Here is a 23,800-nt window from a genome sequence, read left to right as displayed (position 1 = left end):
TAAGGTCACCGTACTGAAGGAAATATCATCAGTTTCCACCGATTACTTCCAGCAGCTTTGGCTCAAACTTCAGACTAAAAAGTTAAGATCTATCCTGCTCTGTGTATCATATAGACCACCAGACTGCCCGCCGTCCTGCCTAGAAAACAACCTAAAAGCAAGTTATATGCAAGCCGCCATGCAGGACAAACCCATATTTATTTTGGGAGACCTCAATTGCAACACCATGAAGGTCACCGCTGAGACCACAGCATTGGAAAACTTCATGTACGAGATGAACTTAAAGCAATTGATCACTTCACCAACCAGGATCACAAACACTTGTGAATCACTAATCGACGTAATCATAACTTCATCACCCAACCTTGTCCATCAAAGTGGTGTTATGGACACACTCATAAGCGACCACCTACCAGTATACACCGCGTTAAACATGAAACTTCCTAAGCCATCAGTACAGAGCATCCTGACGCGAAGCTATAAAAGCTATGATAGTTCAAAGTTCATTACCCATCTTGGTACAAGATCACAAGAACTCATTTCTATCTTTTTCGATTCCAATGTCAATTCAAAACTCAGAAAACTTAATGATGTCCTCTCTACTACTTTGGCTGTCCATGCTCCAATTAAAGAGGTCAAGATTCGACGTCGATCCTGTCCATTTGTTACTGCTGACATCAAAAAACAAATGATCTACAGAGACCAGCTACATCGTCGATACAAACAGACACGAGAAATGGAGGACTGGAAGAACTTTAAAACAGTCCAAAAATCAATCAAATCCACCTTAAAAGTCGCAGAGAAAGACTACGTCCGCACTGAAGTTAATACACATAAAGACAAACCTGGGTCACTTTGGAAAGTAATTCATAGCCGCATTCCGTCTAGAGACAAAACAACCCCAATATACAGCAAAAACCAGGAAGAGGTTGCCAACGATTTTAACAGTTTTTTCCAGTCAGTAGGGATAACAGCCGCCGAAACAGCTACGCAACTGGCCTTAGATAATAACATCAATATATCTTCCATGTCTGCCTGTGAAATCAAGAACCTACAATGTCCGATCGAAGAGTCATTCCACTTCATACCTGTTACCTGTGCGGAAATTGAACGCATACTAACATCTATGCCATCAAATAAATCACCAGGTCCCGACAAAATCAGTATGAGAACTATTAAAGACTGCCTCCAAGTAATCTTAGGCCCCCTGACGGATATCATCAACAGTTCATTTACAACTAATACGTTTCCAGAAGCCTGGAAAATAGCAGAAATCATACCAATATTAAAAGAAGGGGATCACGAAATAGCCTCCAACAACCGTCCCCTCTCAATGCTCAATGTAATCTCGAAGGTATGTGAGAAAGCGGCCTTAAATCAATTCACGAGTTTTTTAAACCGGACCGGCCACCTTACGGCACACCAGAGTGGAAACAGAAAGTACCATTCAACGGAAACCCTCAATATATTAGTAAACGATTTTTTCCTGAACGCAATGGATAACAAAGAGCTATCTGCCCTTATTCTGTTAGATCTGTCCAAAGCCTTCGATAGCATCGACCACACAATATTGCTTCAAAAACTAAGCAATATTGGAGTATCTCGTAAGGCTCTAAATTGGTTTAGAAGCTACCTTTCAGACAGAAAGCAATACGTACGCATTGGCTCTTCAGTATCAGAAACTCTTTCAATCACTCATGGCGTCCCACAAGGGGCAATATTGTCACCTCTGTTATTTTGCATCTATATAAACGACCTTCCAACAGCACCAAAAACAGCTAAGTTAGAATCATTTGTGGATGATTCGAAAATATTCATGTCCTTTCCAATCACGAATATAATCGATGCAAAAAGTAACATAGAAGAGGATCTTAAGAGGATTGCAACATGGTGTTTCACAAATAAGCTGTTAATTAACCCTGAAAAGACAAAATTAATGCTAATAGGCACTCGACAGTTAATCGGAAACCTTACTGAAGGACTGGTTATCTCGTTCCTAGGAAAAGAGATCACACCTTCCTCTTACGCCAAAGACCTAGGGCTATTCATGGACAGTTATTTAAGTTATGATCATCATATACGACACGTCATATCATCTTCAATGGCAAAACTGTACCAAATAAATAGAGTAAAGGACAGCTTCGATAGCGAAACCCTCCACACGATTGTCAATGCCCTAGTGATGAGCAGATTGTATTACTGCTCTACGGTGTGGTCGAATACATCGGCAACAAACATAAAAAAACTCGAAAAAGTACAAAATTTTGCTTGTAGGATTATAACAAATACAAGGAAATACGACCACATAACACCAGTACTACAGGCGATCGGTTGGCTCCCAGTCAAGGAACATTTACAGTACAGAGATACACTAATGGCTTATAAATGCATGAACGAACTTGCACCGCCGTACTTATGTGACCAGTTTTTAAAACGAAATGCAGTTCATAACAAGAACACCCGGAATAAAGACGACCTTGACATTCCCCCATGCAAAACAACATCAGGTCAAAGAAGTTTTTGCTATAGAGCAATAAAAATCTGGAACATTTTAGATAAAGATTTTAAAAAACTACCCTTTAAAACATTTAAGAAGCACTTAAAGAAAAATATGTTAACAAATAACGTTAACGGAAACCTATCTTAGTTAAAGTATTAAAATCTTAGTATAACTATACAACTAGGATTTCTCTTAATTGTAAATATATTTTATAAACATAGCATAGTCAATAACGTAATTGTAGATAGAAATATACCTATTTTTAGCCTTGTTAGTACATACTGAAAAGCCCTATTGGGAGTATGTTTTATGTATAATAATAATAAATATAATAATAATAATAATAAAATAAAACAATGAAACAAGAGTATTCATTGTTAGTTATGTCTTAATTACGTCATTCGAACCATCACTCGTGCATGTAATCATTCTTGCATAAAAATTCTTACGCGAGAGCGGAGTAAACGGAAAAAGTCCAATTTTGAAACGTTTCACGGCGGACTTAATGTTAATCAAATTTTCTGAAATTTTGATACATTGCACAAAAGGGTCCAAACTTTCAACTCTTTAAATGAACTTGGATTTTGAACATCTCATTTTCTTTGCACAAGCGGTTAAAAATGAGGCTTTTACAAACCGTTCTCCCGCTTTTCGAGGTTAATTTTTCTGCTAGTTTTTACTGTTAGATAAGCCAGGAGATGCTAAAATACTTAGACATAAATATATTTTTGAGATATTTTGATAAAATGATAGTTTTCTGGACATTTTAAAATCTTCTAGTTTTTTCTGATACACCCTGTATAGTAAAATATTCAAACAGTAACTGTGTGAATCTAAACTACAAACTAAACTAACTTCACTAATAAATTTATCGAAGGCTTTTTGTGACCTACAGGTGGATTTCCACTTACAGAAAAATAGTTCGCGAGCGAAATTTTTAAATATTTTCTTTTTGAATTTTAACAGAAGAGCGAACATTAGCCCAGAAGAAAATATGCAAATATTTCGCTAGCGAGCTATTTCTCCGTCATTAATGCTTAGAATGCTCGACCGCGCGAAATATATTTGAATCATTGACACAAGATCATTCATCATACTGGTGAGCTTAAGCTTAAGTAGATTCAACCTATTGTAATAGGTTATCCTGGTTATCTCAACATTGCAAGCCAAATGCACGAGATTAGTTATCTATAAAAATGACAGTTTTTGTCTAGATAGTCATTTAAAGTTTTATCACCTACCACGGAATGTCATGCATGAAAGGAAATCTCAAGTAATTAACGCTTACGAGTGGTCAAAAATTATGTCTACTCAGGCGTGTTGCAGCAAGGATTAATCACTTGCCCCATGTTGTGCTAAACGATATTACATTCCTAATCCTATTTATGATTTTAACTTTTCTATTTTTATTTATTATCATTACTATAATGATAATTATAACACAATTAAGTGTTGCGTAACAATATATATATATATAACTGTAGCTTTATTTGAACAGTTTCGCGCCTTTTTCTGTATCACATAGTGCCAATAACCTACGTTTTTGAAAAAATTGTAAAAACCGCTGCATGTTCCAAATCATTTCCCCGGCTGTGAATTCGTGACAAATAGGATAACTCGCCATATATAGACACATCACCAACCATTCATTCGCCATTTTCCCGTCCTTTTCCACGTGCACGTCCTCGCGTTAAATCTCCGGCTTTAATAGGTATATCGTACGCCAGTGACCTTGTGAATATGTGGTCTTTTATATAATACAGGTTAATTTATTCATATCATGCAGTAAACAGGGGTTTCATACATATTCTACATATTATAGGTATCATATGTATACGGAAAAGCAGGCATATTTGTGAACGACAAGGATATTTATGACATGTAAGTAGATTTTTGTATATCCCTGGAATATGATTTCTCATACATTTATATGGTGAATAAGGAGAGAATTTGGTTCCCCTTCATGTGCGATTGGATTTAAAAGTTGACCAAATTTGAGTCTTTATTATATTCATTTTCAAATCAATGGTGTTTCTTGCAATCTGATTGGTCAAAAATAGTGTGATTAATTCCCAAATCGCACTATTTGCGATTTTGTAATCACGCGTTTGATTTCACACCAAATTGCACTCTACTTAGTGCAATTACCATTATTAATAGTATAGTACTGTATATGTATGATAGGGTATGTGTCTACAAATTAAGTTGAATTAAGAAAAAATCACGAATAACAGAAGAAACAGCCGAATTTTTTTTAATTTTTCAAGTCGGGTATCAGAATTTTTGGCTCATAACAATTCAGTGACCAATTGTTTGAAGATTACTTACATTCCTCGACACGCCATAATGAAGCGACATTTGAACAGATATGCAGCTGATATATCAGTTAATTCAAAATCATAAACAAAGCATTTCTTTATGTTAAATCACATCGCTTGTTTGTTTTGTTGTTACATTGGGATATTTAGACCAGCCGTGTTTGCACTAGAGACTGAAATTTACCTGGAACTACAGTAAGCTGTGCCTCAGAGGTATACCTATCTGGGACCTGACATTATGTGCTCACCGTAGATACCTGAGATCAATTGAGATGGACAATTATATGTACCCAAAATTAAGTCGCCTTTCTCAAAATTTAGCTAATATATGCCATTACCAGCGCCTGATCTGTTGATTTTGTCCTTGTGTTTCCTGTACACCACCGTATGATTTCGTACACTACGAGCGGCCATCATAAACAACTATTTCCTGCAAATGTTAATGAATTTTTAATTCTCCCACTACTTTCTCGCACATGCGCTAAAAATTCAAAACTGCTGCGCACTGTTGTCACGGAGACTCGCCATGACACGGCCTGGATGAGCGAAAATATGTTTAAACCAGCTTGACTCGAAATCTATTTATGACTGAACTGAGACCATGTTTTCTAGCCACCTCCAAAGAATGTCTCCGTCTGATTACTTCATACGAAAAAACCTTAGGAATGCATGCATTGTTTGAACGCGACCAACTCACATTTCGACCAAAACTATACTCTTAAGGGGCATAATTTCGTCATGCCATCTTGGTAAGCAATGCTTATATATTAATTTTTCTCCACCTTTATGGTATTGAGCACTCTCTGTATTTCATGATAATTATATAGGTAATAGTAACACACGTACCTGCGTTCTAAAATGCTCACTTTCGAGGTCTAAACAATCAAATTTCAAATATTTGCGACCCCCGCCTCAATCCTAAACATCTTCTCACGTCTTGCGTTCCAATGCGATTGCGAGAGAAGCGCCGTGTTACAGTTGATAATTTGTATCGTAAAAGTTCCTCGACTGCCCTTTAGGGGCGTACATTAACAAAAATAATGGGGGGGGGTGTTCTGGGACCAACTTTTGTATAGCGTTCGTGCTCAATCAAATTGATTGTTGTAACGGCGGATCCAGCCGATATCCGACCGTGCCTGTGATTCAACCGCAATATAGGGGGGTCCAGGGGAAGTTTTTGAAATTTGAAGCCCGCTAATGGCACTTCTTGCGTTCTCAGCAACGAATATTACTTTAAAAATGCCTTTGAGGCACTCGAAATTATAGAAAATTATACGAAAAATACATAAAATCGACAATTACCATTCAAAATTAAATACTACGTTCGATATGTACCCGTTGACCACTACTAATAAATGTTAATCAACCTTTTGAGATAATTATTTACATACAAGACGAACGATTAACCAATTTATATAAAGTCAGATTGCATGATTATCACTGACAAGATACATTTACTAGTATGAAATCTCGTTCGAGATGTCTTCTTGCGAATTAAAAGGCTCGAAGATTCGAACGGAGCGCCAGTGCATGTAGTGAAAGTTCGCCCAAGTCGCTATGTCGACAAGGCAAACAACCCCTCTTGGGTAATCTGATCGCATTACCTTAGCGGAGAATGAATCAATGAGATGTTGCATGCGGAAGTGGATAAAACTGTGGTTGTGGCGTGTGACAGCATAGACAATCCAGAAGACAGGGATGGAAACGCAAGCTAAAGTACTTATAATGCTGACGCGCCATCCGTGATATGGCTTTATCACGTCAATTTTTAAGTTGCTACGCAACCGGGTTCTTTATTCAGAAAAAATAATGCAAAGTAGATCCAGCAAAAGTTTGAATATTTTGAAGAATTTTTTAAATATAAATATTATATTTCTACCTGACCTTCAAGTCAGATATATTTTCAAGGTAAGTGCGTTTTCATTTTTCATTTTGAGTGTAAACAGTGCTCATAGTTCCAGTTCCAGAAGTGTTTGCATCAAAAATATACGCACGTAAAAATTAGGTAGTTTTTTGGGACCCTGTAACATGAAATCAAAGCTTTGACAACATACAAATAGCATCTTATATTACAAAAGAATGCATTAGGATAGCGACTGCAACTTGTAATTACATGCAGACTAGTGTGTGAGCCCGACAGTAAGAATCTTTTTCAGTCTCAACCACAAAAGGACCGCCATGTAACTACAATTTTGATAAATTGACTAATTGAGAAACTTTGTCTTACATTGTGTAAACAAAATAATACAGGGTATGCATCTATTACCTTTTTCAGCCTCTTTTTGCGCTTGAAAAGCTAAGAATCGCCAGTAGCTGCATGGATTGTGTCGTGTTTAGATGTTAAAATGTCACTTTTCTTGTTCTCGTAGAATATGTACCTAGTTGGGACCCTATAAAATCACCTCGACCCAGTTTCAGAGGGTCATTTTTATATATTTGACACAATAAATCAACTAACTGTGCGCTAATCGCATTTTCCAACATCGTCTTATTTTAAAAAAGTGAAATTATCATAAAAACTGCGTAAGTTGTATGTTTTGCTAAACCGAGTGTCGCCATTGTTTTCCCAAAATATGTGCCTGTTAAGTTTACTTTAGGCACGTTTTAGAGTCCCATTTGAAGATAGTTTAAACAAAAAACAATAAACTGTTAACTTATGGTTTTTACCAACATATTCTTTTTGTCATTGACTTTTTGCTGAGAAGTGTCTACATTGTTGTTCTCAAAAATGGAGTTCTACATGAGCCCGCAAAATATGCCGGCCGTATCATGGAGAGCGCACGCGAAAACAATGGCGTTTCCAGGCACTGTCTTCTGGATTGTCTATGGTGACAGCAAAGCGATCGAAACTTGACACCTCGCATACATACGCATTTTTACTTACGCAGTGAAATCTCAATTTTCGATTGCAATTTTCTTCCCTTTTTCGACAAGAATGACGGTATCTTTGAGATCGTAAATTATTCCTAATGGACCGACTTTTCCTGTACTCATACACATTTTGGGACTGACTTTTTAGACTTACTTCACAAAGATAGGGTCACACACCCCACACACCCCCCTTAATGTGCGCCCCTGGTGCTCTTAATGACACGTAAATTTTACAAATTATGATATCTAAAACCATTAATTTACCGAGTAACTCATTAGCTTTGTTCGTATACAGGGTGTATAAAAAAATTATTAAACTTTGATGCGCTATTGTACAGGGTGTGTAAAAAAACTGCAAATACCATAATTTGTATCCATAACCCAAGGGTAAGCAAAACACAATGGTTAGGGAGTTAATTCACTTTGTGTGCTTGTTTTGATAACCCTGCATAAGTGCATACAAATTATGGTATTTGCAGTTTTTTTCGCAAACCCTCTACTTGAAATACTCATTCTATTTGAGAGGTGAAAATATACGATTTTAACTAACACTTTTTATCAGTCTCCTATTTGTTCATTTTTTTTACCATTTGGTATGAAAAACATGTTATTCGAAATAGTTAAAGGCCTAACCTTTCCGAATGTGAAAAAAGTTCGTTAATTGAAAAATTTTGCTTCTGAATGAACTACCCGCATATGCTTATTTAGTATACTAAGTAGGAATAAATCACATCAGGTGAACATTCCAAGCAATGCGGCAGCGATTTCAACTTTGTATCGATAGAGATAGTGGTCAATTTGAAGGCATCGGCGCATAATCTCTTTTTAAAAAGTGTAAATGTAAATAATTGCAATAAACAAGTTGTAAAACCAGTGCACACTGTGACATGTTCGTGATTAATTGTTTTTTTTCTTTTTGTTATGCACTGCTTTAATTAGGCTCAAAGGTGAAAATATGAGATTGTGACTAACATTTTTTTATTAGCCTCGTATAAACCAATTGCGAAATTTAGCAACCGCGCCTTCGCGCAACATGGAAACGAGGCTTATTATGCAAAAAACAATATTTGTTTTTTTTCGGAGTACAAAGCTATTCGCCGTTTTATATCCCGGTTTTCCCTATTGGTTCACATATTTTTCGATGCCTTTAAGCTTAGCTTCATCGTTGTTATCATAGTTTTCAGGTGAGAGAGTTTTGCCTTTCATTTGAGGCGTTTTTGTGATGTTTTCATTAATCTTTTCCGCTGCTTTTGTCTGGGAAATATTTAAAAGGCCGACACAAACTCAGGTAAAAATTTAGTTTTTTGCAAACTATCTCGTCTCAAGTTTTTGAAAATTTATTTTATTTTTCTTCATCTTATTTGGGCAAAATTTGGCGATAAATCTTTGGCCCCAAATCTATGTTTTTGTATTAGAAGTATTGAAAAGTCACGTCGAAGAACCACCATGTTCACATTTCTCATTTAAATTGTTTTATACCAATTTTATCGATTGATAAGCTGTAATTTTACAGCAATTTTACAGCTCAGGAAAAAAATCTGTTGACAGAAACTATAAGAGATCTTTTTCCCAAAATATTATACTACAGCAGCCCCGTTTTTTTAAGATATACCTTTACATGATGGCAAAGCGGAAGGCGAAAAAAATATTTGCGATGGTGAACGAAATCCTTTCCTTTTTAAGTATTTCTGGTTAACCCTTATTAAACATCCATTGCATGGTAGTAGATATAGAAAGAATAGTGTTTTGAAGGGACACAAAATATAGAGAACGTCAGGTGCATTCGAATTCGACTTTTAAATTAAATTCGGCCTTCAGGTGGGCATGCAAGCCATGCATCGTGTGTACTTTATTAAAACGAAATATTTCAGTCAGTTATTTTTTACCATTTTAACAGTATTACTGTGGTATAAAGATAAAAAATTCAGTGATATTTGTGAATAAATTTGAATCGATTTCAAAACCACTTCAGTTATCAGGTGTGAAAATTATATAATCCGACTGTTATATAATCCGATTGTTGTTCAATAAAATTATATAATCCGATTGTTGTTCAATAATTTTTGTCACGAAAACATAAATTTTGCACCAAATATATATCGCCAAATTTTGTACAAATAATTGGAAGAAAAATGAAATAAGAGACGAAAACGAAATAGTTTGGAAAAAATTAAATTTTTAGTTAAGTTTGTGTCGGCCTTTTCCATATTTCTCCGACGGAAGCAGCAGAAAAGATTAATGAAAACACCACAAAAACACCTCAATTGAAAGTCAAGACTTCCTAACCTGAAAACCATGATAACAACGATGAAACCAAGCTTAAAGGTATCGAAAAATATGTAAACCAAAGGCAAAAACGGGGATATAAAACGGCGAATTGCTTTGTACTGCAAAAATACAAATAATGTTTTTTGCATAATAAGCCTCGTTTCCATGTTGCGCGAAGGCGCGGTTACTAAGCTTCGCAATTAGTCTATGTGCTCATTTCTTCACCATTTGATATTAAAAGCATGTCATCCGATAGTTAAAAGCTTGATCTTTCTGAATGTGAAAAAAATTCGTTCATAGACTGGGTAGTTCACGTACAATAGCGTGTTAAAGTTTGATCACCTTTTTTATACACCCTGTATTTTTAGCATCCTCGATAAATTCTAAATTGGAACGCGATCAGTACGGCCCTGATTGCACAATGTAACACGACTCCTGATGCTTTAGATAGTATATATAAGTTTCTTTAATTAATTTTTTTTATCTATAGGTACATATATTACGGTTTTCGTTGACTAAATTTCACAACTTTAGATTAAAAACAATTTCTTGGCAAAAACGTCAGGAAGACCAAAATCTCCATAATTATGTAGTCTCCTTGCTTTAGGTTTAAAGATTGCAAAATAGACAATGACGACAATGGTAAGATTGTAAATCGAGTGTGAGGGCATTCCACAGTGGCATAATGTTGAGTGAAAGGGTTTCAAGCGCTAGGCACGGGGAGTATTAATGATTGCAAACTTTCATGGAATTCGATTAGGAGAAACTTGTACGTGAGTTATAGTTAGTCCGCCTTTTCAATCCATTGCAAATTACCACAAGTTCACAGAGGGTTCCACTGATATGTTGACGTCGACGTACAAAAGCTCCTCTTATAACGAAATTTTTATGTCGCCCGCTCGTCCCCCTAGAGAGTGAAATAACGTGTTATCCCATGAGAAATAACAACTTTAATCACGTGCGGCGCACCTCTACGATCGACCTAAAAGCCTGTTTATCCACTTGAAATGACTTTTATGAATAGATATTTCGTTGTCTACCTTGTAGTTTGTTTTTTTTTTGACAAATAGTATACAGGGTGAGTAAAAAACATTGAAACCTTCGAAAATCAAATTAACTGTAATGTGACAGAAGTTACCTAAAATATCTCATTGGTATACAAAGCATATCAAATAAGTGAACCCATCAATTAAAACACAAGGTTTGTGATCCCTAAAACATAAAGTTTGTTCCCTTTGGGAGTTAAAATGCATTCTAAGCTCTGTTTTTTTGGTCCACTCGCCACGTTGAATTAGTTTAATTGGTTTGAAACTTTTGCATTAATTAACCACTTCCTGTTGATTGTATTCATGGGAATTGTCAAATTCCAGCCATAATTAAGTTCGCAGCTAATTTGAGTTTCAAAGGTGTTAGTTTTTTTACCCACCCTGTACAATAAAAAAAATATTTACCGAGAACTCAGAAAACATGTTTTATGGACCGGAGACCTGTCCAGTTTTCACGAGACGTATGTTTCCTTCGCTCGCAGTAAATAAGTGTTAACTATATAATGGAGTAGTGAAATCAAAGAGTTTTACGTAGGTGACATCCTTACCTATACGTTGTGACAATTAAGTGCTCGCCATTATCAAATGAAGCTAAAAACATGCCGGATTTTGAGCTTTGCTGACGCCACATGGTCCTAAATGGCCTGGCCCGCTGACATACCGCGATCCAAAGACAAAAATTGAGTAAAATTGTTTTTAAGCGAAGATAAATTAAGCGAACATGAGGTTTTTTGATCTACTTGTGATGTGTTAAATGTTTCATGGGAAGAGAATCAGGTAATCTTTTTTGATTATTATCGTTTTTTTACAGCTGCACTTTAGTACATAACTAATATAAGACTCAAAATTAAAGCTATGAAAAGCAAAAGTGTTTGCCAACAACGTATTTTGATTTCATTATAATTATTAATTCAATTAAAGTTATATTACTATGTTACAGTGAACTAGTTTTATATGTCAGCCTTTTTGGTAAATTTTCATAATGCAATTCTTTCAAATAGCCTAAATTAGAAGATTTATCATATTTTAATTGTTATAATTCCTGCACGTTTTATTCTTTTTGTAACTATCAAAAAAGGTGGTCTAAATTGAATACAGCAAGACTTATCATATTCCTCTTATTTTGCAGGAATATGCCAATTGGAAAAAAGCAAGAGATGGCTTGCATCATTTCGTTCCTTTGTTCGGAAATATTGAATTAAAGCAAAATGCAATGTATCATACACATGAGCGACTGATTGATTATCGATTATGCCATATTGACTTGATTTTAACCTTTTCCCTTACAGTTTAATAAAGGAATACAAACATTGACTAAGCATTGTGTCTCAAATCGATAAAAAACTTTCTTAATTTCCTAAACCATTCTCCAAGAGGATTAGTTAATGGGGGATAATTCACGATTTATAATCAATAAATTAGCATTGTGAAAGTTTTTTTGAAACATGAAATCATTGTAACTGCAGTAAAAAACATACACCAGTTGGTGAGATAACAGCTATAATTTCTGAAATACAATTCTCAGAATATACTAAACATTTTCATAATGGACAATATCACAAGCATTATACTGTATGAAGGTGGTCAGGAATGCTAAATGAGCAATCCTATAAAACAAATACGACTTAGCTGAATTGTATTTTCTGCACATAAAATGTTGATAAATGCATTGACTTTAGAAAATTTCAATTTATCTCTATAAAAGAGGCAAACAATTTCTGGCATATAAAAAGTTACGAAATTCTTAGACATTTCCTCTAGAAGTTTAAAAATCAGTTAGATTTCATGCGGATTGTAAAATAACAGCCTATATAAAATTTGGAAAAAAAAGTAATAGATAATATTTACAATTCTAAATAAAAGTTATTTACAATATGTTGATAAAATTGATGAAAAATTGATGAATGAATCAATGAAACTCGGAAAATATTTTTTGAACTTACAATACTTATTTGTCCTGGTATTGGTAAAAAAAACGTATACGGCTTGTATATATTTTGAAATAATGGTTTTTGTGTTATAGTTAATTAAAAAATCGAAAATTTCGAAAACAACGAGGTTTCGCACAAAACAAAAATTTCCCAAAAGCCAGGAGGAAAGATTTCGAAGCGTGCTCAGATTTAAGCCTGATCTGTGGTAACTGCCATTCCAATTTAGGACCACGTGACGTCAGCAAAGCTTCTGCGCATTGCGCAGAAGGCGAAGTCCACCATGTTTTCGGCTTCAAAAAGATGGCGGTGAAGTTACTGAAATTCGAGGAGCACTCCCTGCTGGGATTATAGTATAGCTCAATGGTAATATTGCACTCTATCGGACGTGTTTCCCAAATATTGTTGACGCAGTCGCTAATTAATTTGTATTTGGTTATAAAAAACCTCGATAATGATAGCCATGTTAGTCAAACTGTTGCTCAAAAATGATTTATAATTAATGTTCTTAACTCCTGTAGGAAAGCTTGATAAAAACGAATTCGGCGATATGGACAAAGAACGTACCGCAAAATGGCTCGAGAAACACATAGCTGATTCCGAGATATCTAAACCAGACAACGTATTTATGCAACAAACATGGCTCTGGCACAATGAAGACGAATTACTTGCATATGAAGACCTGTTTGAGAACTATCACGAAAGGTAAAATAACTTTGGGATCAAAATATTCTTAAATAATTTGCTCTAAATGTACACGCACCGATTACAACTATAGCGATTTGCAATCGATTCGCAATTTATTATTCAAGATCTTAAAAACTAAATGAAAGAGAGAGACCGATTACACCAGAGATTTATTCTTACGCCTGACATTAAGGATTGGGATTATCAAAAATGCTTTTAGGAAAGCAGTGCAAGCATGGCCAGAAAATTCGGACATAGTTAACATTCTACTTCCGCCTAAATTTGCATATGGTGTCAAAATAAAGCTTCGTGAGTTTATAGTAAACTGTAATGTGCACAGTACTAAACGCTAAAAATACACCTTTAAATAGGTCGATTATAATTTGCCTTAATTCCTCGTTGCAGAGCAAGTTAATCTTAATATTTTTATATAGTATTTCAAAATGTTTTATCAGTATTCGTCCTGCATTTTCAAAACAAAGTTTTGGTCATTTATCACGTTGAATACCATATAAAACGAAAACCGTAATAGCGTACAAATAAAATAAAAATGCAGAGTTGAGAAATTTAACTGAGAATGCGCAATATGATTTATAGCTCTGCAAACGAATAATGTTTGAACAGATATGCAAATTTGTTACGCAATCTGCATATTCCATGTCCGCAATTTCTGGCCATGAATATAACTCTAACGAAATACAGAAACACAAAGATAACCCGAGGTCTATTTGGGAAATAATAAATCGTCTTGTACCATCTAAGAGACAAGAGAGCCAAATCTATACTAAAGACCATGAACTTGTGGCAAAAAATTTTTTTCAACAGTAGGTGAAAATGCAGCAAAGAAATCTATCCACTTGAGCTATACTCATAACATTTCCCCGCGAGAATCGTATGAAGAAGTCTATACAATATTTTCTACTGCATTGTTTTTTCACAAAATTGCACCGTCGTTTTGAATGCGAGAAATTGTTTTTGTACATGCATTGTTTTACATGAAATTGCTAAAAGACTGAAAAAAAATAAATATAACTTGAAGGCCATCGTGCTTTGTTAACTATCGAAACGTCGACGTTTAATAAAATGTAGCGGCCAAAATATATCTTCTTTTGCATTGTATAGAGTTGCAAAAGTTTCAATGTTACCAAAAAAGATAGTAGAAAATAGTGAGCCCATTCAGGTAATTTGTGTCCTTTAGTTATATCACGTGCATATGTATATAATTTATATATATTTTGAAACAAAAATTATGATTGGAAAAGTTAGTAACATATTTTTTGTTGGATACAAGTTTTGTCAAATTCAAAACCAAATTCAAAACTGAAAATCGACATATAGAGTCGTGTCTTCGCATTGCAAACTGTAGTTCAAAATGCCACAAAGACGCTTCAAAAGCACGCATTAATCATAATAACTCTGGAGTTAGAATCAATATATTTTTCAAATTTTCAAATTCAATTTTAGGTAGTAAAGTATGAAACTGGAGCGCACTATGATTGCCATCATGATACGCAAAGTCTATCAAATGAGCTACCATGTTGTCAGTATGGCTCATCAAATTGTAGACTTTGCAGGTAAGGTATTCATCATTTTGATGTGTCAGCTAGTTCCTTTTACTTTTGTAAAGACGATCGAAAGAAGGTTTAGTTCCGGCTAAATCTTTTCACCGTCTAAATCGTATCACATGTGGCGTAACACATGATTTAGATATCCAAACCTGCATGCTTTGAGCAAATAACTACGACAGGTTTGTTGTCTTGAGACAGTATCGATTCTGTTTTTCAGTTTCTTTTCCGTCATGCGTGCATGCAATGTCAAACACGTAAAACACGTTTTAGAGTCCAATATTCTATTTGGCTCAAAACTGTGCATTTTTTAAAATCTATTGCTAAATTCCGGAGTTTACGCCTTAAAAGAAATGCATAAGTATTTACCTTTATGTTAAAATGTCCATGAAACATCAAAAAATGTCCTTGAAATATCCAGGCCAAAATGGCCTTGAAATTCCAAGACATGAAATGTTCTTGAAATATCCAAGACATAAAATGTCCTTATAATATCCAGGAGATTATTTTAAGAAAATATTTGATGAATTTATCCTCAGAATTTTTTTAAAAACCGATGTATGAATAATACTCTTGTTCTTGAAGACTCTAAAGTTCGGAAAAAAACCGGGAAGCATTGTTTATTCGAACTTCGCGCTTTCGTACCACATACGTGACATATTTGGCTACTTTAGAAAACTTTATAAACAAGCAGCGACTGAGTTAAGATTAAGCTATTTGCGTTTTTAACAGTGGTTGTCAGGTGTGATTATAAGTGAAACCTTTGACATGTAAATTTTATATGAAGTATAGCTTCATGTGAAATATTTTGACATGTGAAATTTCGCATTTAATTTCATGTAAAATCCTTTCACATGTGAGATCTCATATGTGACTCTATGTGAAATCCTTTCACATGTGACTATGTGAAATCCTTTCACATGTGAAATGTGATTTCATGTGAATTTTGAATTTCACATAATATCAAATGATTTTACATTAATTTTTTTTAATAAGCGTCTTCATAACGGTCGAGGAGATATATATGCTCATGATGCTAAATGCACATGCATTTCAGTTCTAGCCCTAACCTATATACACGAAAAAGAAGACATATGCAGTTGGGATTAAACACAGAACTATGTAATCACTATAACATACAAGACGAATACTCATGATCCGTTGAAAATTATAATGAAAATAATGTTTTTACAAGCCATTGACTACAACTGTCTTGATTAATTAAGAAACACAGTCCAATTTGTATTTACTGTATTTTCCCTGATCATAGTTTAATTCCCCTGATGCAAGTACTAACAAACGCACCAACTCTTGTCTTGTATATTAACCAAGATATGAAGCTAAATCATGGTTAAATTACAGTTAGAACAATAACACATTTCAACAAATAACACCGGGCTGCCGAAAACCGTCGATGCACGACTCTCGACGAGACAACGAAAGGTGTTTATTTTACAGTTGAATTAATTGACCATCTCAGTAGCTAAGCCCATGGAAATGCACAAACTGTAATCGGAACTCTATAGTTTTGATGATGACTAAAGGATTTCCAATAGTACAAGTTGTAACGCGTAGCTATATATTTTCTTCTTCCATAGATGCATGTAATAACTACACTATCTCAAATCGAAATTACATAAAATTGCTTATTCTATAGCGATAAGTATATAAAATAACACATCTGATGAATTAAGTAGCTCCAAGAAAAGGTACTCATGCAGCTTATATAATTGACTTATGAATGATGCGTGTTTTCCTTTTCGCTGTTGTATTATCTGCCATTGTTGTGCGCATCATTGTTAAACGTAGATAATAGATTGTTCATTCGTATGGCCAAAGACCGTGTGATGATAACGTTTCAATTTTAGGCCAAACTTCAAAGGCTGCTTGACTGCATCACTATTGATATCCAAGTCCAAACAGCTTTGTGATATGCAACACTCTTACACTTTGACTTGTTTTGAATTCATTGTCTTCAAAAATTAGCACTCCGTGCGGCTTGTACGGCGCTTGGTTTAATTAATGCAGTCATGGGTGATCTCAATACTCCACGGTTGAGTCAGTCATTATGCTGACAGAGTATAACGCTTCACGAAATTCGGCGGGCGCATCTACCACCTTAAAATATCACAGAAAATTTGAAGGTGGATGAAAATATTGAAACTATCTTTACAATCTTTACAATGTTGAAACTAATGTTCATTAATAAAGTCCATGTTAAGGATCTTCTTCTTGCCTTGTAATCTTCGCTATGTTTTGTCTTCTTCTTCGTTAGTTGTGTCTTTATTATTGTTATAGGCTTTATTAAAGAGGGTAACATTTTACAGTGGTAAAAATACACTGAGAACTTCATGGCCCTCACCTATACTAAACTAAGCTAAAATTGTTACTATTTACAATTTAATAATTAAAAATTACACATTCAAGATCATGGTGGATTTCTGATCATTTTAATATGTTTTGCATAAATTGTACTTGAAACTAGCTACTGAGTTTCTCTTCCTAATACCTAAATCGATACTGTTCCATTCTATCCGTAAAAGTGCGTTCTAGCCGTAAAAGTGCGTCCTCCTTCAGTCTTCCTAGTGTATTTTGGACACATAAAGTTGGAACTTGAGTAACGAGTTTCTTTCTTGTGGATGCCTGAATTTTGTCTTAAAAACTTTTCAATATAACTAGGGTACTAAAACTTGTATTTATACGCTTATAAACTAGCGTATTCCTTTTAATTTGAGATTGCTTTGTAAATGGAAGCCAATTTAAGTCATTAAATATAGTAACTGATGATGCAAACCTACCAGCATCCAGAATGATACGTGCCGCCCTCTTCTGAAGCTTTAAAACCCTTTGAATACATTCAATGCTAGAATTGTCCCATACCGTGTCCCTATACATCAAAATAGGCTTTATAACTCCATTGTAGTATGTTTCTCTTTGTCGCTTCTTCAGGTGGGGGCTTATGTGCTTTAGAAGACCCAGGCGTCTCGATAGTTTTTTACACAGCTCGTCAATATGAGGCCCGACCGTAACATTTCTATCGCGGTAAGTTACCCCAACAACTTATGCGAGGAAACGTCCGAAACGCATCTTTAATATACACAATGTTTATGAACTAATAATATATATATATTGATCCCGAGAAACCTTAATAATTCAGTTTAGCACCGATATTATATATAGTATCAAATCATCGTTTATTCAACTTTCTCTTTCTTGTCTCATTGATGACATCAAAGCTTGAATTTCTTTGTTGCGGGCGGAGTTGCTTCCAGAGGTATAATGATCATATCACATAACCGGCTACCAATTAAATCGAAAAAAGTTATCAGGACTAGCAAAATACTTGTGATTTTAATAATCTAAAATAAGCTTTACCTTTGATATTCCCTGGTCATCTTGACCTTTCTCTAGAATCCAATCAGGTGTTGTGGAAGATGGAAAAAACTATTTTCTGTTCTCCATAACGATGAAAGTATTTCTCCAGTTGGGAAATGAATTTCCATAAAACTCTGTAAGAAATTTGTCTTGTTTTTTTCCTTCTAAGTTTCAGCAAGAGTTGATTGACAAAGCTGACAAACAATTCCTAAATCTGATCTGGTTTCGCTTTGAAGCTCTTCCAAACTGGATGGTCTCCAAGTGTAGCCAATTGTCCTTTAATTTGTTCCACTTAATTTCTGGCGTGTTCCCTGTTACGTTAGTTAACATATTTGCTTCCACGGGCGATGAGAAGGTTCCATTGATGGATATGACCACACACTTTCACGTTTCGACTGTTTCTTAATCTCCGTCCCGCCAGTTCCTTATATGGTAAAATCCTGTTTTTCTCCTTTTAAGCGCAACTCTTCCGCTAGGCTTTCGGTAACATTTTATCCAGTGGAGCAAGGATCCAGCATAACATTGATTTTTGGCTTTTTGCCGCCAATTTCGACAGTTGTAGGGAGAACCATCAGTGATAGTTGTCCAATTGCAGGATTGTTCTGATCTTGTTTGTTGTCATTATCTTCATTTTGTTTTCCTATTCTCTCAGCTAGGTCGTGCAACAAGTTGCTATGTTCTTTACTTTCACATCCGCTGACTCCACATTTTCTCTTTCTGCCACAATACTTACTTCGGTGACCAGCCGCTAGACTAGAGAAGCACCTTCCTGTTTTAGCAATTAGTTGATTTCGTGTAGCTACAGGGAGCTTTCTAAATTCTGGACAAACCCAAGGCGGATGATAAACGTCGCAATTCATAACGACACATTTCCTAGCTTTCGTATCCGTATTAAAGCCCTGATTATGACGTCGTCCTCCATGGTACCCTTTGACGAATTCTCCCGTTTTCTCCAAAGCCTCGTCCATGATGCAAACACGCCTCTCGATCCACTGGACCAACATTTTAAAATCATCATCTTCATCCCGTTCATTTAACCTATACTTATACTCTCTGACGTATTCCACTGAGAGTTTTTCCTTCACTGTTAAGCAAAGGTGCTGACTTCTAATTTCATCATCCACGATCAACGTCTTCTAATGCGATAAGAATACGGTCTAGCGTTAACAACATGGTTTCCAATTCCTCCAGGTTATATCTTCGTACTTTGGGTAGTGCTCTTAAGGTTACCAAATGGGTCAGGGTCTGTCTACGTTTACCACCGTATTTGCATTGTAACTTTTTTTTCGCTCTCTCGTACGCATGCTGAGTGAATCCAAAGTCCCTGACCGTCTCTAAGACTCTAACACTTTTCCTTTTAGACAGTTCTGCAGCCGTAGCATTTTCTCCTTTACTGGTATTTTGGTCCCTTCAACAACTGATGTGAGCGCCGCGTTCCACGCCTCAAAATTGGTTTTATCGATTGAGTTCAACTTCTTCTGCTTTCTTTCGCATTTCTTCCTCTAGAGATCTCTGCTCTTCCTCTTATTTTTCTAGTCGTTCATTAGCATCCCCCGCTTCTTGTTCTCGAGATTTCAACAATTGAGTCTCTTTTCACTGACTTTGGGATCTTATCATTTGAGGAACTGGTTATGTTTGATTTCACGGATGATTTATTTGATATTATTGTTGACGAGTCCGATTAATTTTCACCCTTCAATAATCGCTCTCTGATATGCTGTCTTTTTTCTTCTTTTCAAAGTCAAATAACCTGATGATAAATTTGGCTTCTCTTCGGCTAATTAAGTCAAACCGGATGTTCTGTCCCCTCTTATATTGCAATTTTGCAAATAAATATTGCATTATTCATTGGCCAACCGTCTAGAAAGTTGAAATTTAAAAGCACAGAGTCAACGCTAAAATATTAATTCGGACCACTAGAAAAAAATTCTATCTATTATTTACCAGTTTATTCGGGCCGTGTAGGGAAATATTTCCCTCGGTCTCAAAAACGTCCCTCGACCTTCGGCGTCGGGCTGTTTTTGAGATTATGATGATTTTTTCATATATACACTGGCGGTCAAAAAGAACTGTTCAAAACAAGTTAAAATGCTCTCAAATGAACGTAACTGTCCCTCTAACAATATATACGAGTAAATATAATGACGGACCATGGATCATTTGATATGTCCTCACAAAAAGCCTCTTTGTTGTAATTCTTGAAACTTCGGACAGAGACATAGACGGGCTTGGACGACATTTCTTCAAGATCAGAATTGACATAACCACATCATGATCGCTTATTCAATTTGGGAGGACTTTCGTTTGCTTGATGTTTTTCTTTGAAGAGGTAAGGATTACGTCAATCAATAAACTGGAATGCTCAGTAACTCTGGTAGGCTAATCGACCAACTGCGTCAGGTTGAAGCAAGTGCAGAAATCAAAAAGAGAGCGCTGTACTGGGTCATTCGTATCTAGGACATTGCGGTTGAGATCACCCAAGATGTAGATATAGGTTTGTTGAAGGACAAAACTGACGTTTGGGTTTCACTGAAATCTTTCTCGAAACAAGGTAAACTAGTACCAGGTGTACGCTAAGCTGTACATACGAAAAATGATCTGAAGTTCCTAACTTGTATCTTTAGCCATAACTGAGGTAAGCCAGAGTCTGCAATATAAGATAGGTCTTTCACGGTCTCACATTTGAAACTATGGTTGATATAGGCACAGGCACCACCTCCTCTCTTTCCGTCACGATCAAGTCTAAATAGACTATATCCTGGAAATTCAATTTCAGTATCAGTCATAGAGTTGCCCCAACCAAGTTTCTGAGATAGTGAAAATGTCCAGTCTCTGTTTCAGGACAAAATCCTTTACCAGTAAGTAGTGCTCTTTGTTCTTTAAGGAACGGATATTTAGGTAAGCAATCGTAACGTTACCTTCATTAGACGATGTTTTTGTAGTGTCGACTTTACTGGTTGATTGGAAATTATTATCTGGTTCAGCTGGACCGGGATTAGACTCTGCATGCATATACACAGTAAGATTAATGTCCTTGTGAAAATCTGGAGGCGACAAATAAATTTGTCCATGTTTAGTCCAGTCAACTTGGGATGTATGTAAAGGAGCTTTCAGTCTACCGCGTCGTTTAGTTTTCAGTACGCGACGTAGCAGAGAAGAATATAAAATTTCTGTTTTGTCCGTTATATTCAAAACATTGCTGATATCATACGTGTTGACCAAACTGCATGGGATATTCCAAATTGACAGAAATCGATCTTGCACAAGATGCATTCAGTATTTCTCCAGTATTTGATTACTTCGAAAAATAATCCACAGAAAAATAAAAATTTAACTGAATTTAGGTAGTATAAACATCTTGAATTTCACTTAATTCTTCTAATTTGTCCTAATTCAACGTTCTTTTCGACGCGCAAGCTAAATTAATTCACACGTGCAATGGCGTTTATGATTGTATACTCGTCAGCTAACGGTCGTCCGCTTGCGCGTTCAGGAAAAATTAACTGAAAACTCCAAATTTGTTGCAAATGCAAACGAAAAAGCGCAAATTATTCAGTAACTGTTCGGAATATTCGTAGAAATACCTTATATTGTCCACGTAGATACCTTTATTCGTGGTTCTGCAGCGTAATATTCTTAAAAATCCAGAGAAAGATGCAAAAAAATCCCAGTAATTTAGTATTTACTGAGCTCGGTGGCGCCCGGCGCGTACGCCGGCAATCACATCATCATCCTTGTGTGACATTTCACACAAACAGACTTGAATGTTTTAGGATTATATTAGAAAGATCTATTTGCTATTATTTAATCGAACTTACGCAATGATATACAGGGTAAAAATCATACCATGTTTTAACACGGAAAAGGTATGTGTTTTTTGATATGGAGTCACAAATGCTTTAATTAATTCTGCCTTTGGTCTTCCATATCACTGTAATTTATATAATGTCGCGTAATATATGCTCAAAACCTCGGTTGTATCTTCATGCAACACTAAAATTTTCAGCATTAAAAATGTTTTGCAAACCTGAAAAGCATCCACAAAGTATGTTTACTGTATAATCTCAAAATGTTGTGAAAATGAAAATATTTCTCAGGATACGCCGAGAAAAAAATAACACTTGAATCGAAGCTTCTTTTGTATTCATTTCAGACTCAGTTATAATGGCGTTGACATTATAACATTGTTGATAGCGCCGCCGCATTATATTTTGTAGTAACTCCTTTGTTTGGTGTTTTGCATTCACAAAATACAGTTTAAAAATTAGTTCACAACATAATCTAAAGATTAAAGGTAATATAAATGGATTTTGAGTGGGTATACGCCGAAAGATTTTAGGTTTTGAGCGTTTTCCGGCCAAAATACGCGACATAATAAAAAATCTCCTCTTAATAAGAGATGAAATATTCTCTAAAGCAATTGCTTTGTATTCCCTTGTGTGTTATTTTTATTATCCCTGGTGTATTATGAAATATTTTAGTATTTTCAAACTGTATTAGTATTTTCTATTTTGCAAACAGGTGTACAATAAATAGACTAACTGTGAATAATCAAGAACTATTATAAATAATACCATGGTTTTTAAGAATATAGTGATTAAATCTCCCCCAAACCGAGGACTGTTTGTGAAAGTCCCGAGGGAAAGCCAGAGGGCGAAGCCCGAAGGCGTCCCGAGGGATTTTCACTAACAGTCCAGGGTTTGCAGGAGAGTTAATCATATATTCTTAAAAACCATGGTATCAGTTTGTATACCATGATCACCGAGGTGAAACTAGTTTTTTCATAATTAATTGATAGTAGGAGTATTGTGTAATTATTTTCTTTGTTGTGTAAAACATATTAAGAAAACTCTTTGTCGTGTCTTCGAATTTTGGCTCATGAATTTTAATCAGGGAGAAATTAGAAATCTGCCCGGCTTTGCCGGGATATTTAGAGTTCTGCCCGCTAAAGCCGGGAATATCGCAATTAAACCACCCGGTGAGAACAAAAGAACCCGAGGTGATCATGGTATTATTCCAATAATTCCAATTGATGCCTCTCCTTACCCATATTGTCTATGAACACTTCTGTCACTAATTGTATTTCTACGAACTTTTAAAGAAAGCTTTTTCTTGATTTTTTCCCGACGTTGAAACACTTAAGACACTGATTTTTGCCGCTTCAAAACGCGTTGGACACTGTGATGTGAATGACATGGCACTTCGGCGAGCCGCCATGTTGTTATTTACATTCTCGGCGGTC

At 35.5% G+C, this 23,800-nt stretch overlaps 1 protein-coding gene across 1 annotated transcript in view; it reads left to right on the top strand.

Annotated features, from left to right (window-relative positions):
* Positions 1 to 23,800, top strand: part of LOC114541303 (transmembrane prolyl 4-hydroxylase-like) — a 34,732-nt gene that overhangs the window by 7,570 nt on the left and 3,362 nt on the right. Inside the window, exons 4-8 of the mRNA XM_028561237.1 lie at positions 4,323 to 4,381; positions 10,565 to 10,599; positions 13,453 to 13,636; positions 14,741 to 14,798; positions 15,083 to 15,192. Coding sequence (XP_028417038.1) covers positions 4,323 to 4,381; positions 10,565 to 10,599; positions 13,453 to 13,636; positions 14,741 to 14,798; positions 15,083 to 15,192 — 446 coding nt within the window. The remainder of the gene's footprint in view (positions 1 to 4,322; positions 4,382 to 10,564; positions 10,600 to 13,452; positions 13,637 to 14,740; positions 14,799 to 15,082; positions 15,193 to 23,800) is intronic.

The sequence above is a fragment of the Dendronephthya gigantea genome, unplaced genomic scaffold, assembly GCF_004324835.1.
Source record: "Dendronephthya gigantea isolate DGI-Jeju-01 unplaced genomic scaffold, DenGig_1.0 000279F, whole genome shotgun sequence".
Taxonomy (NCBI): Eukaryota; Metazoa; Cnidaria; class Anthozoa; order Malacalcyonacea; family Nephtheidae; genus Dendronephthya; species Dendronephthya gigantea.
Note: the sequence above shows the minus strand (reverse complement) of the source record. Positions and strands in the feature narration are given on the sequence as shown.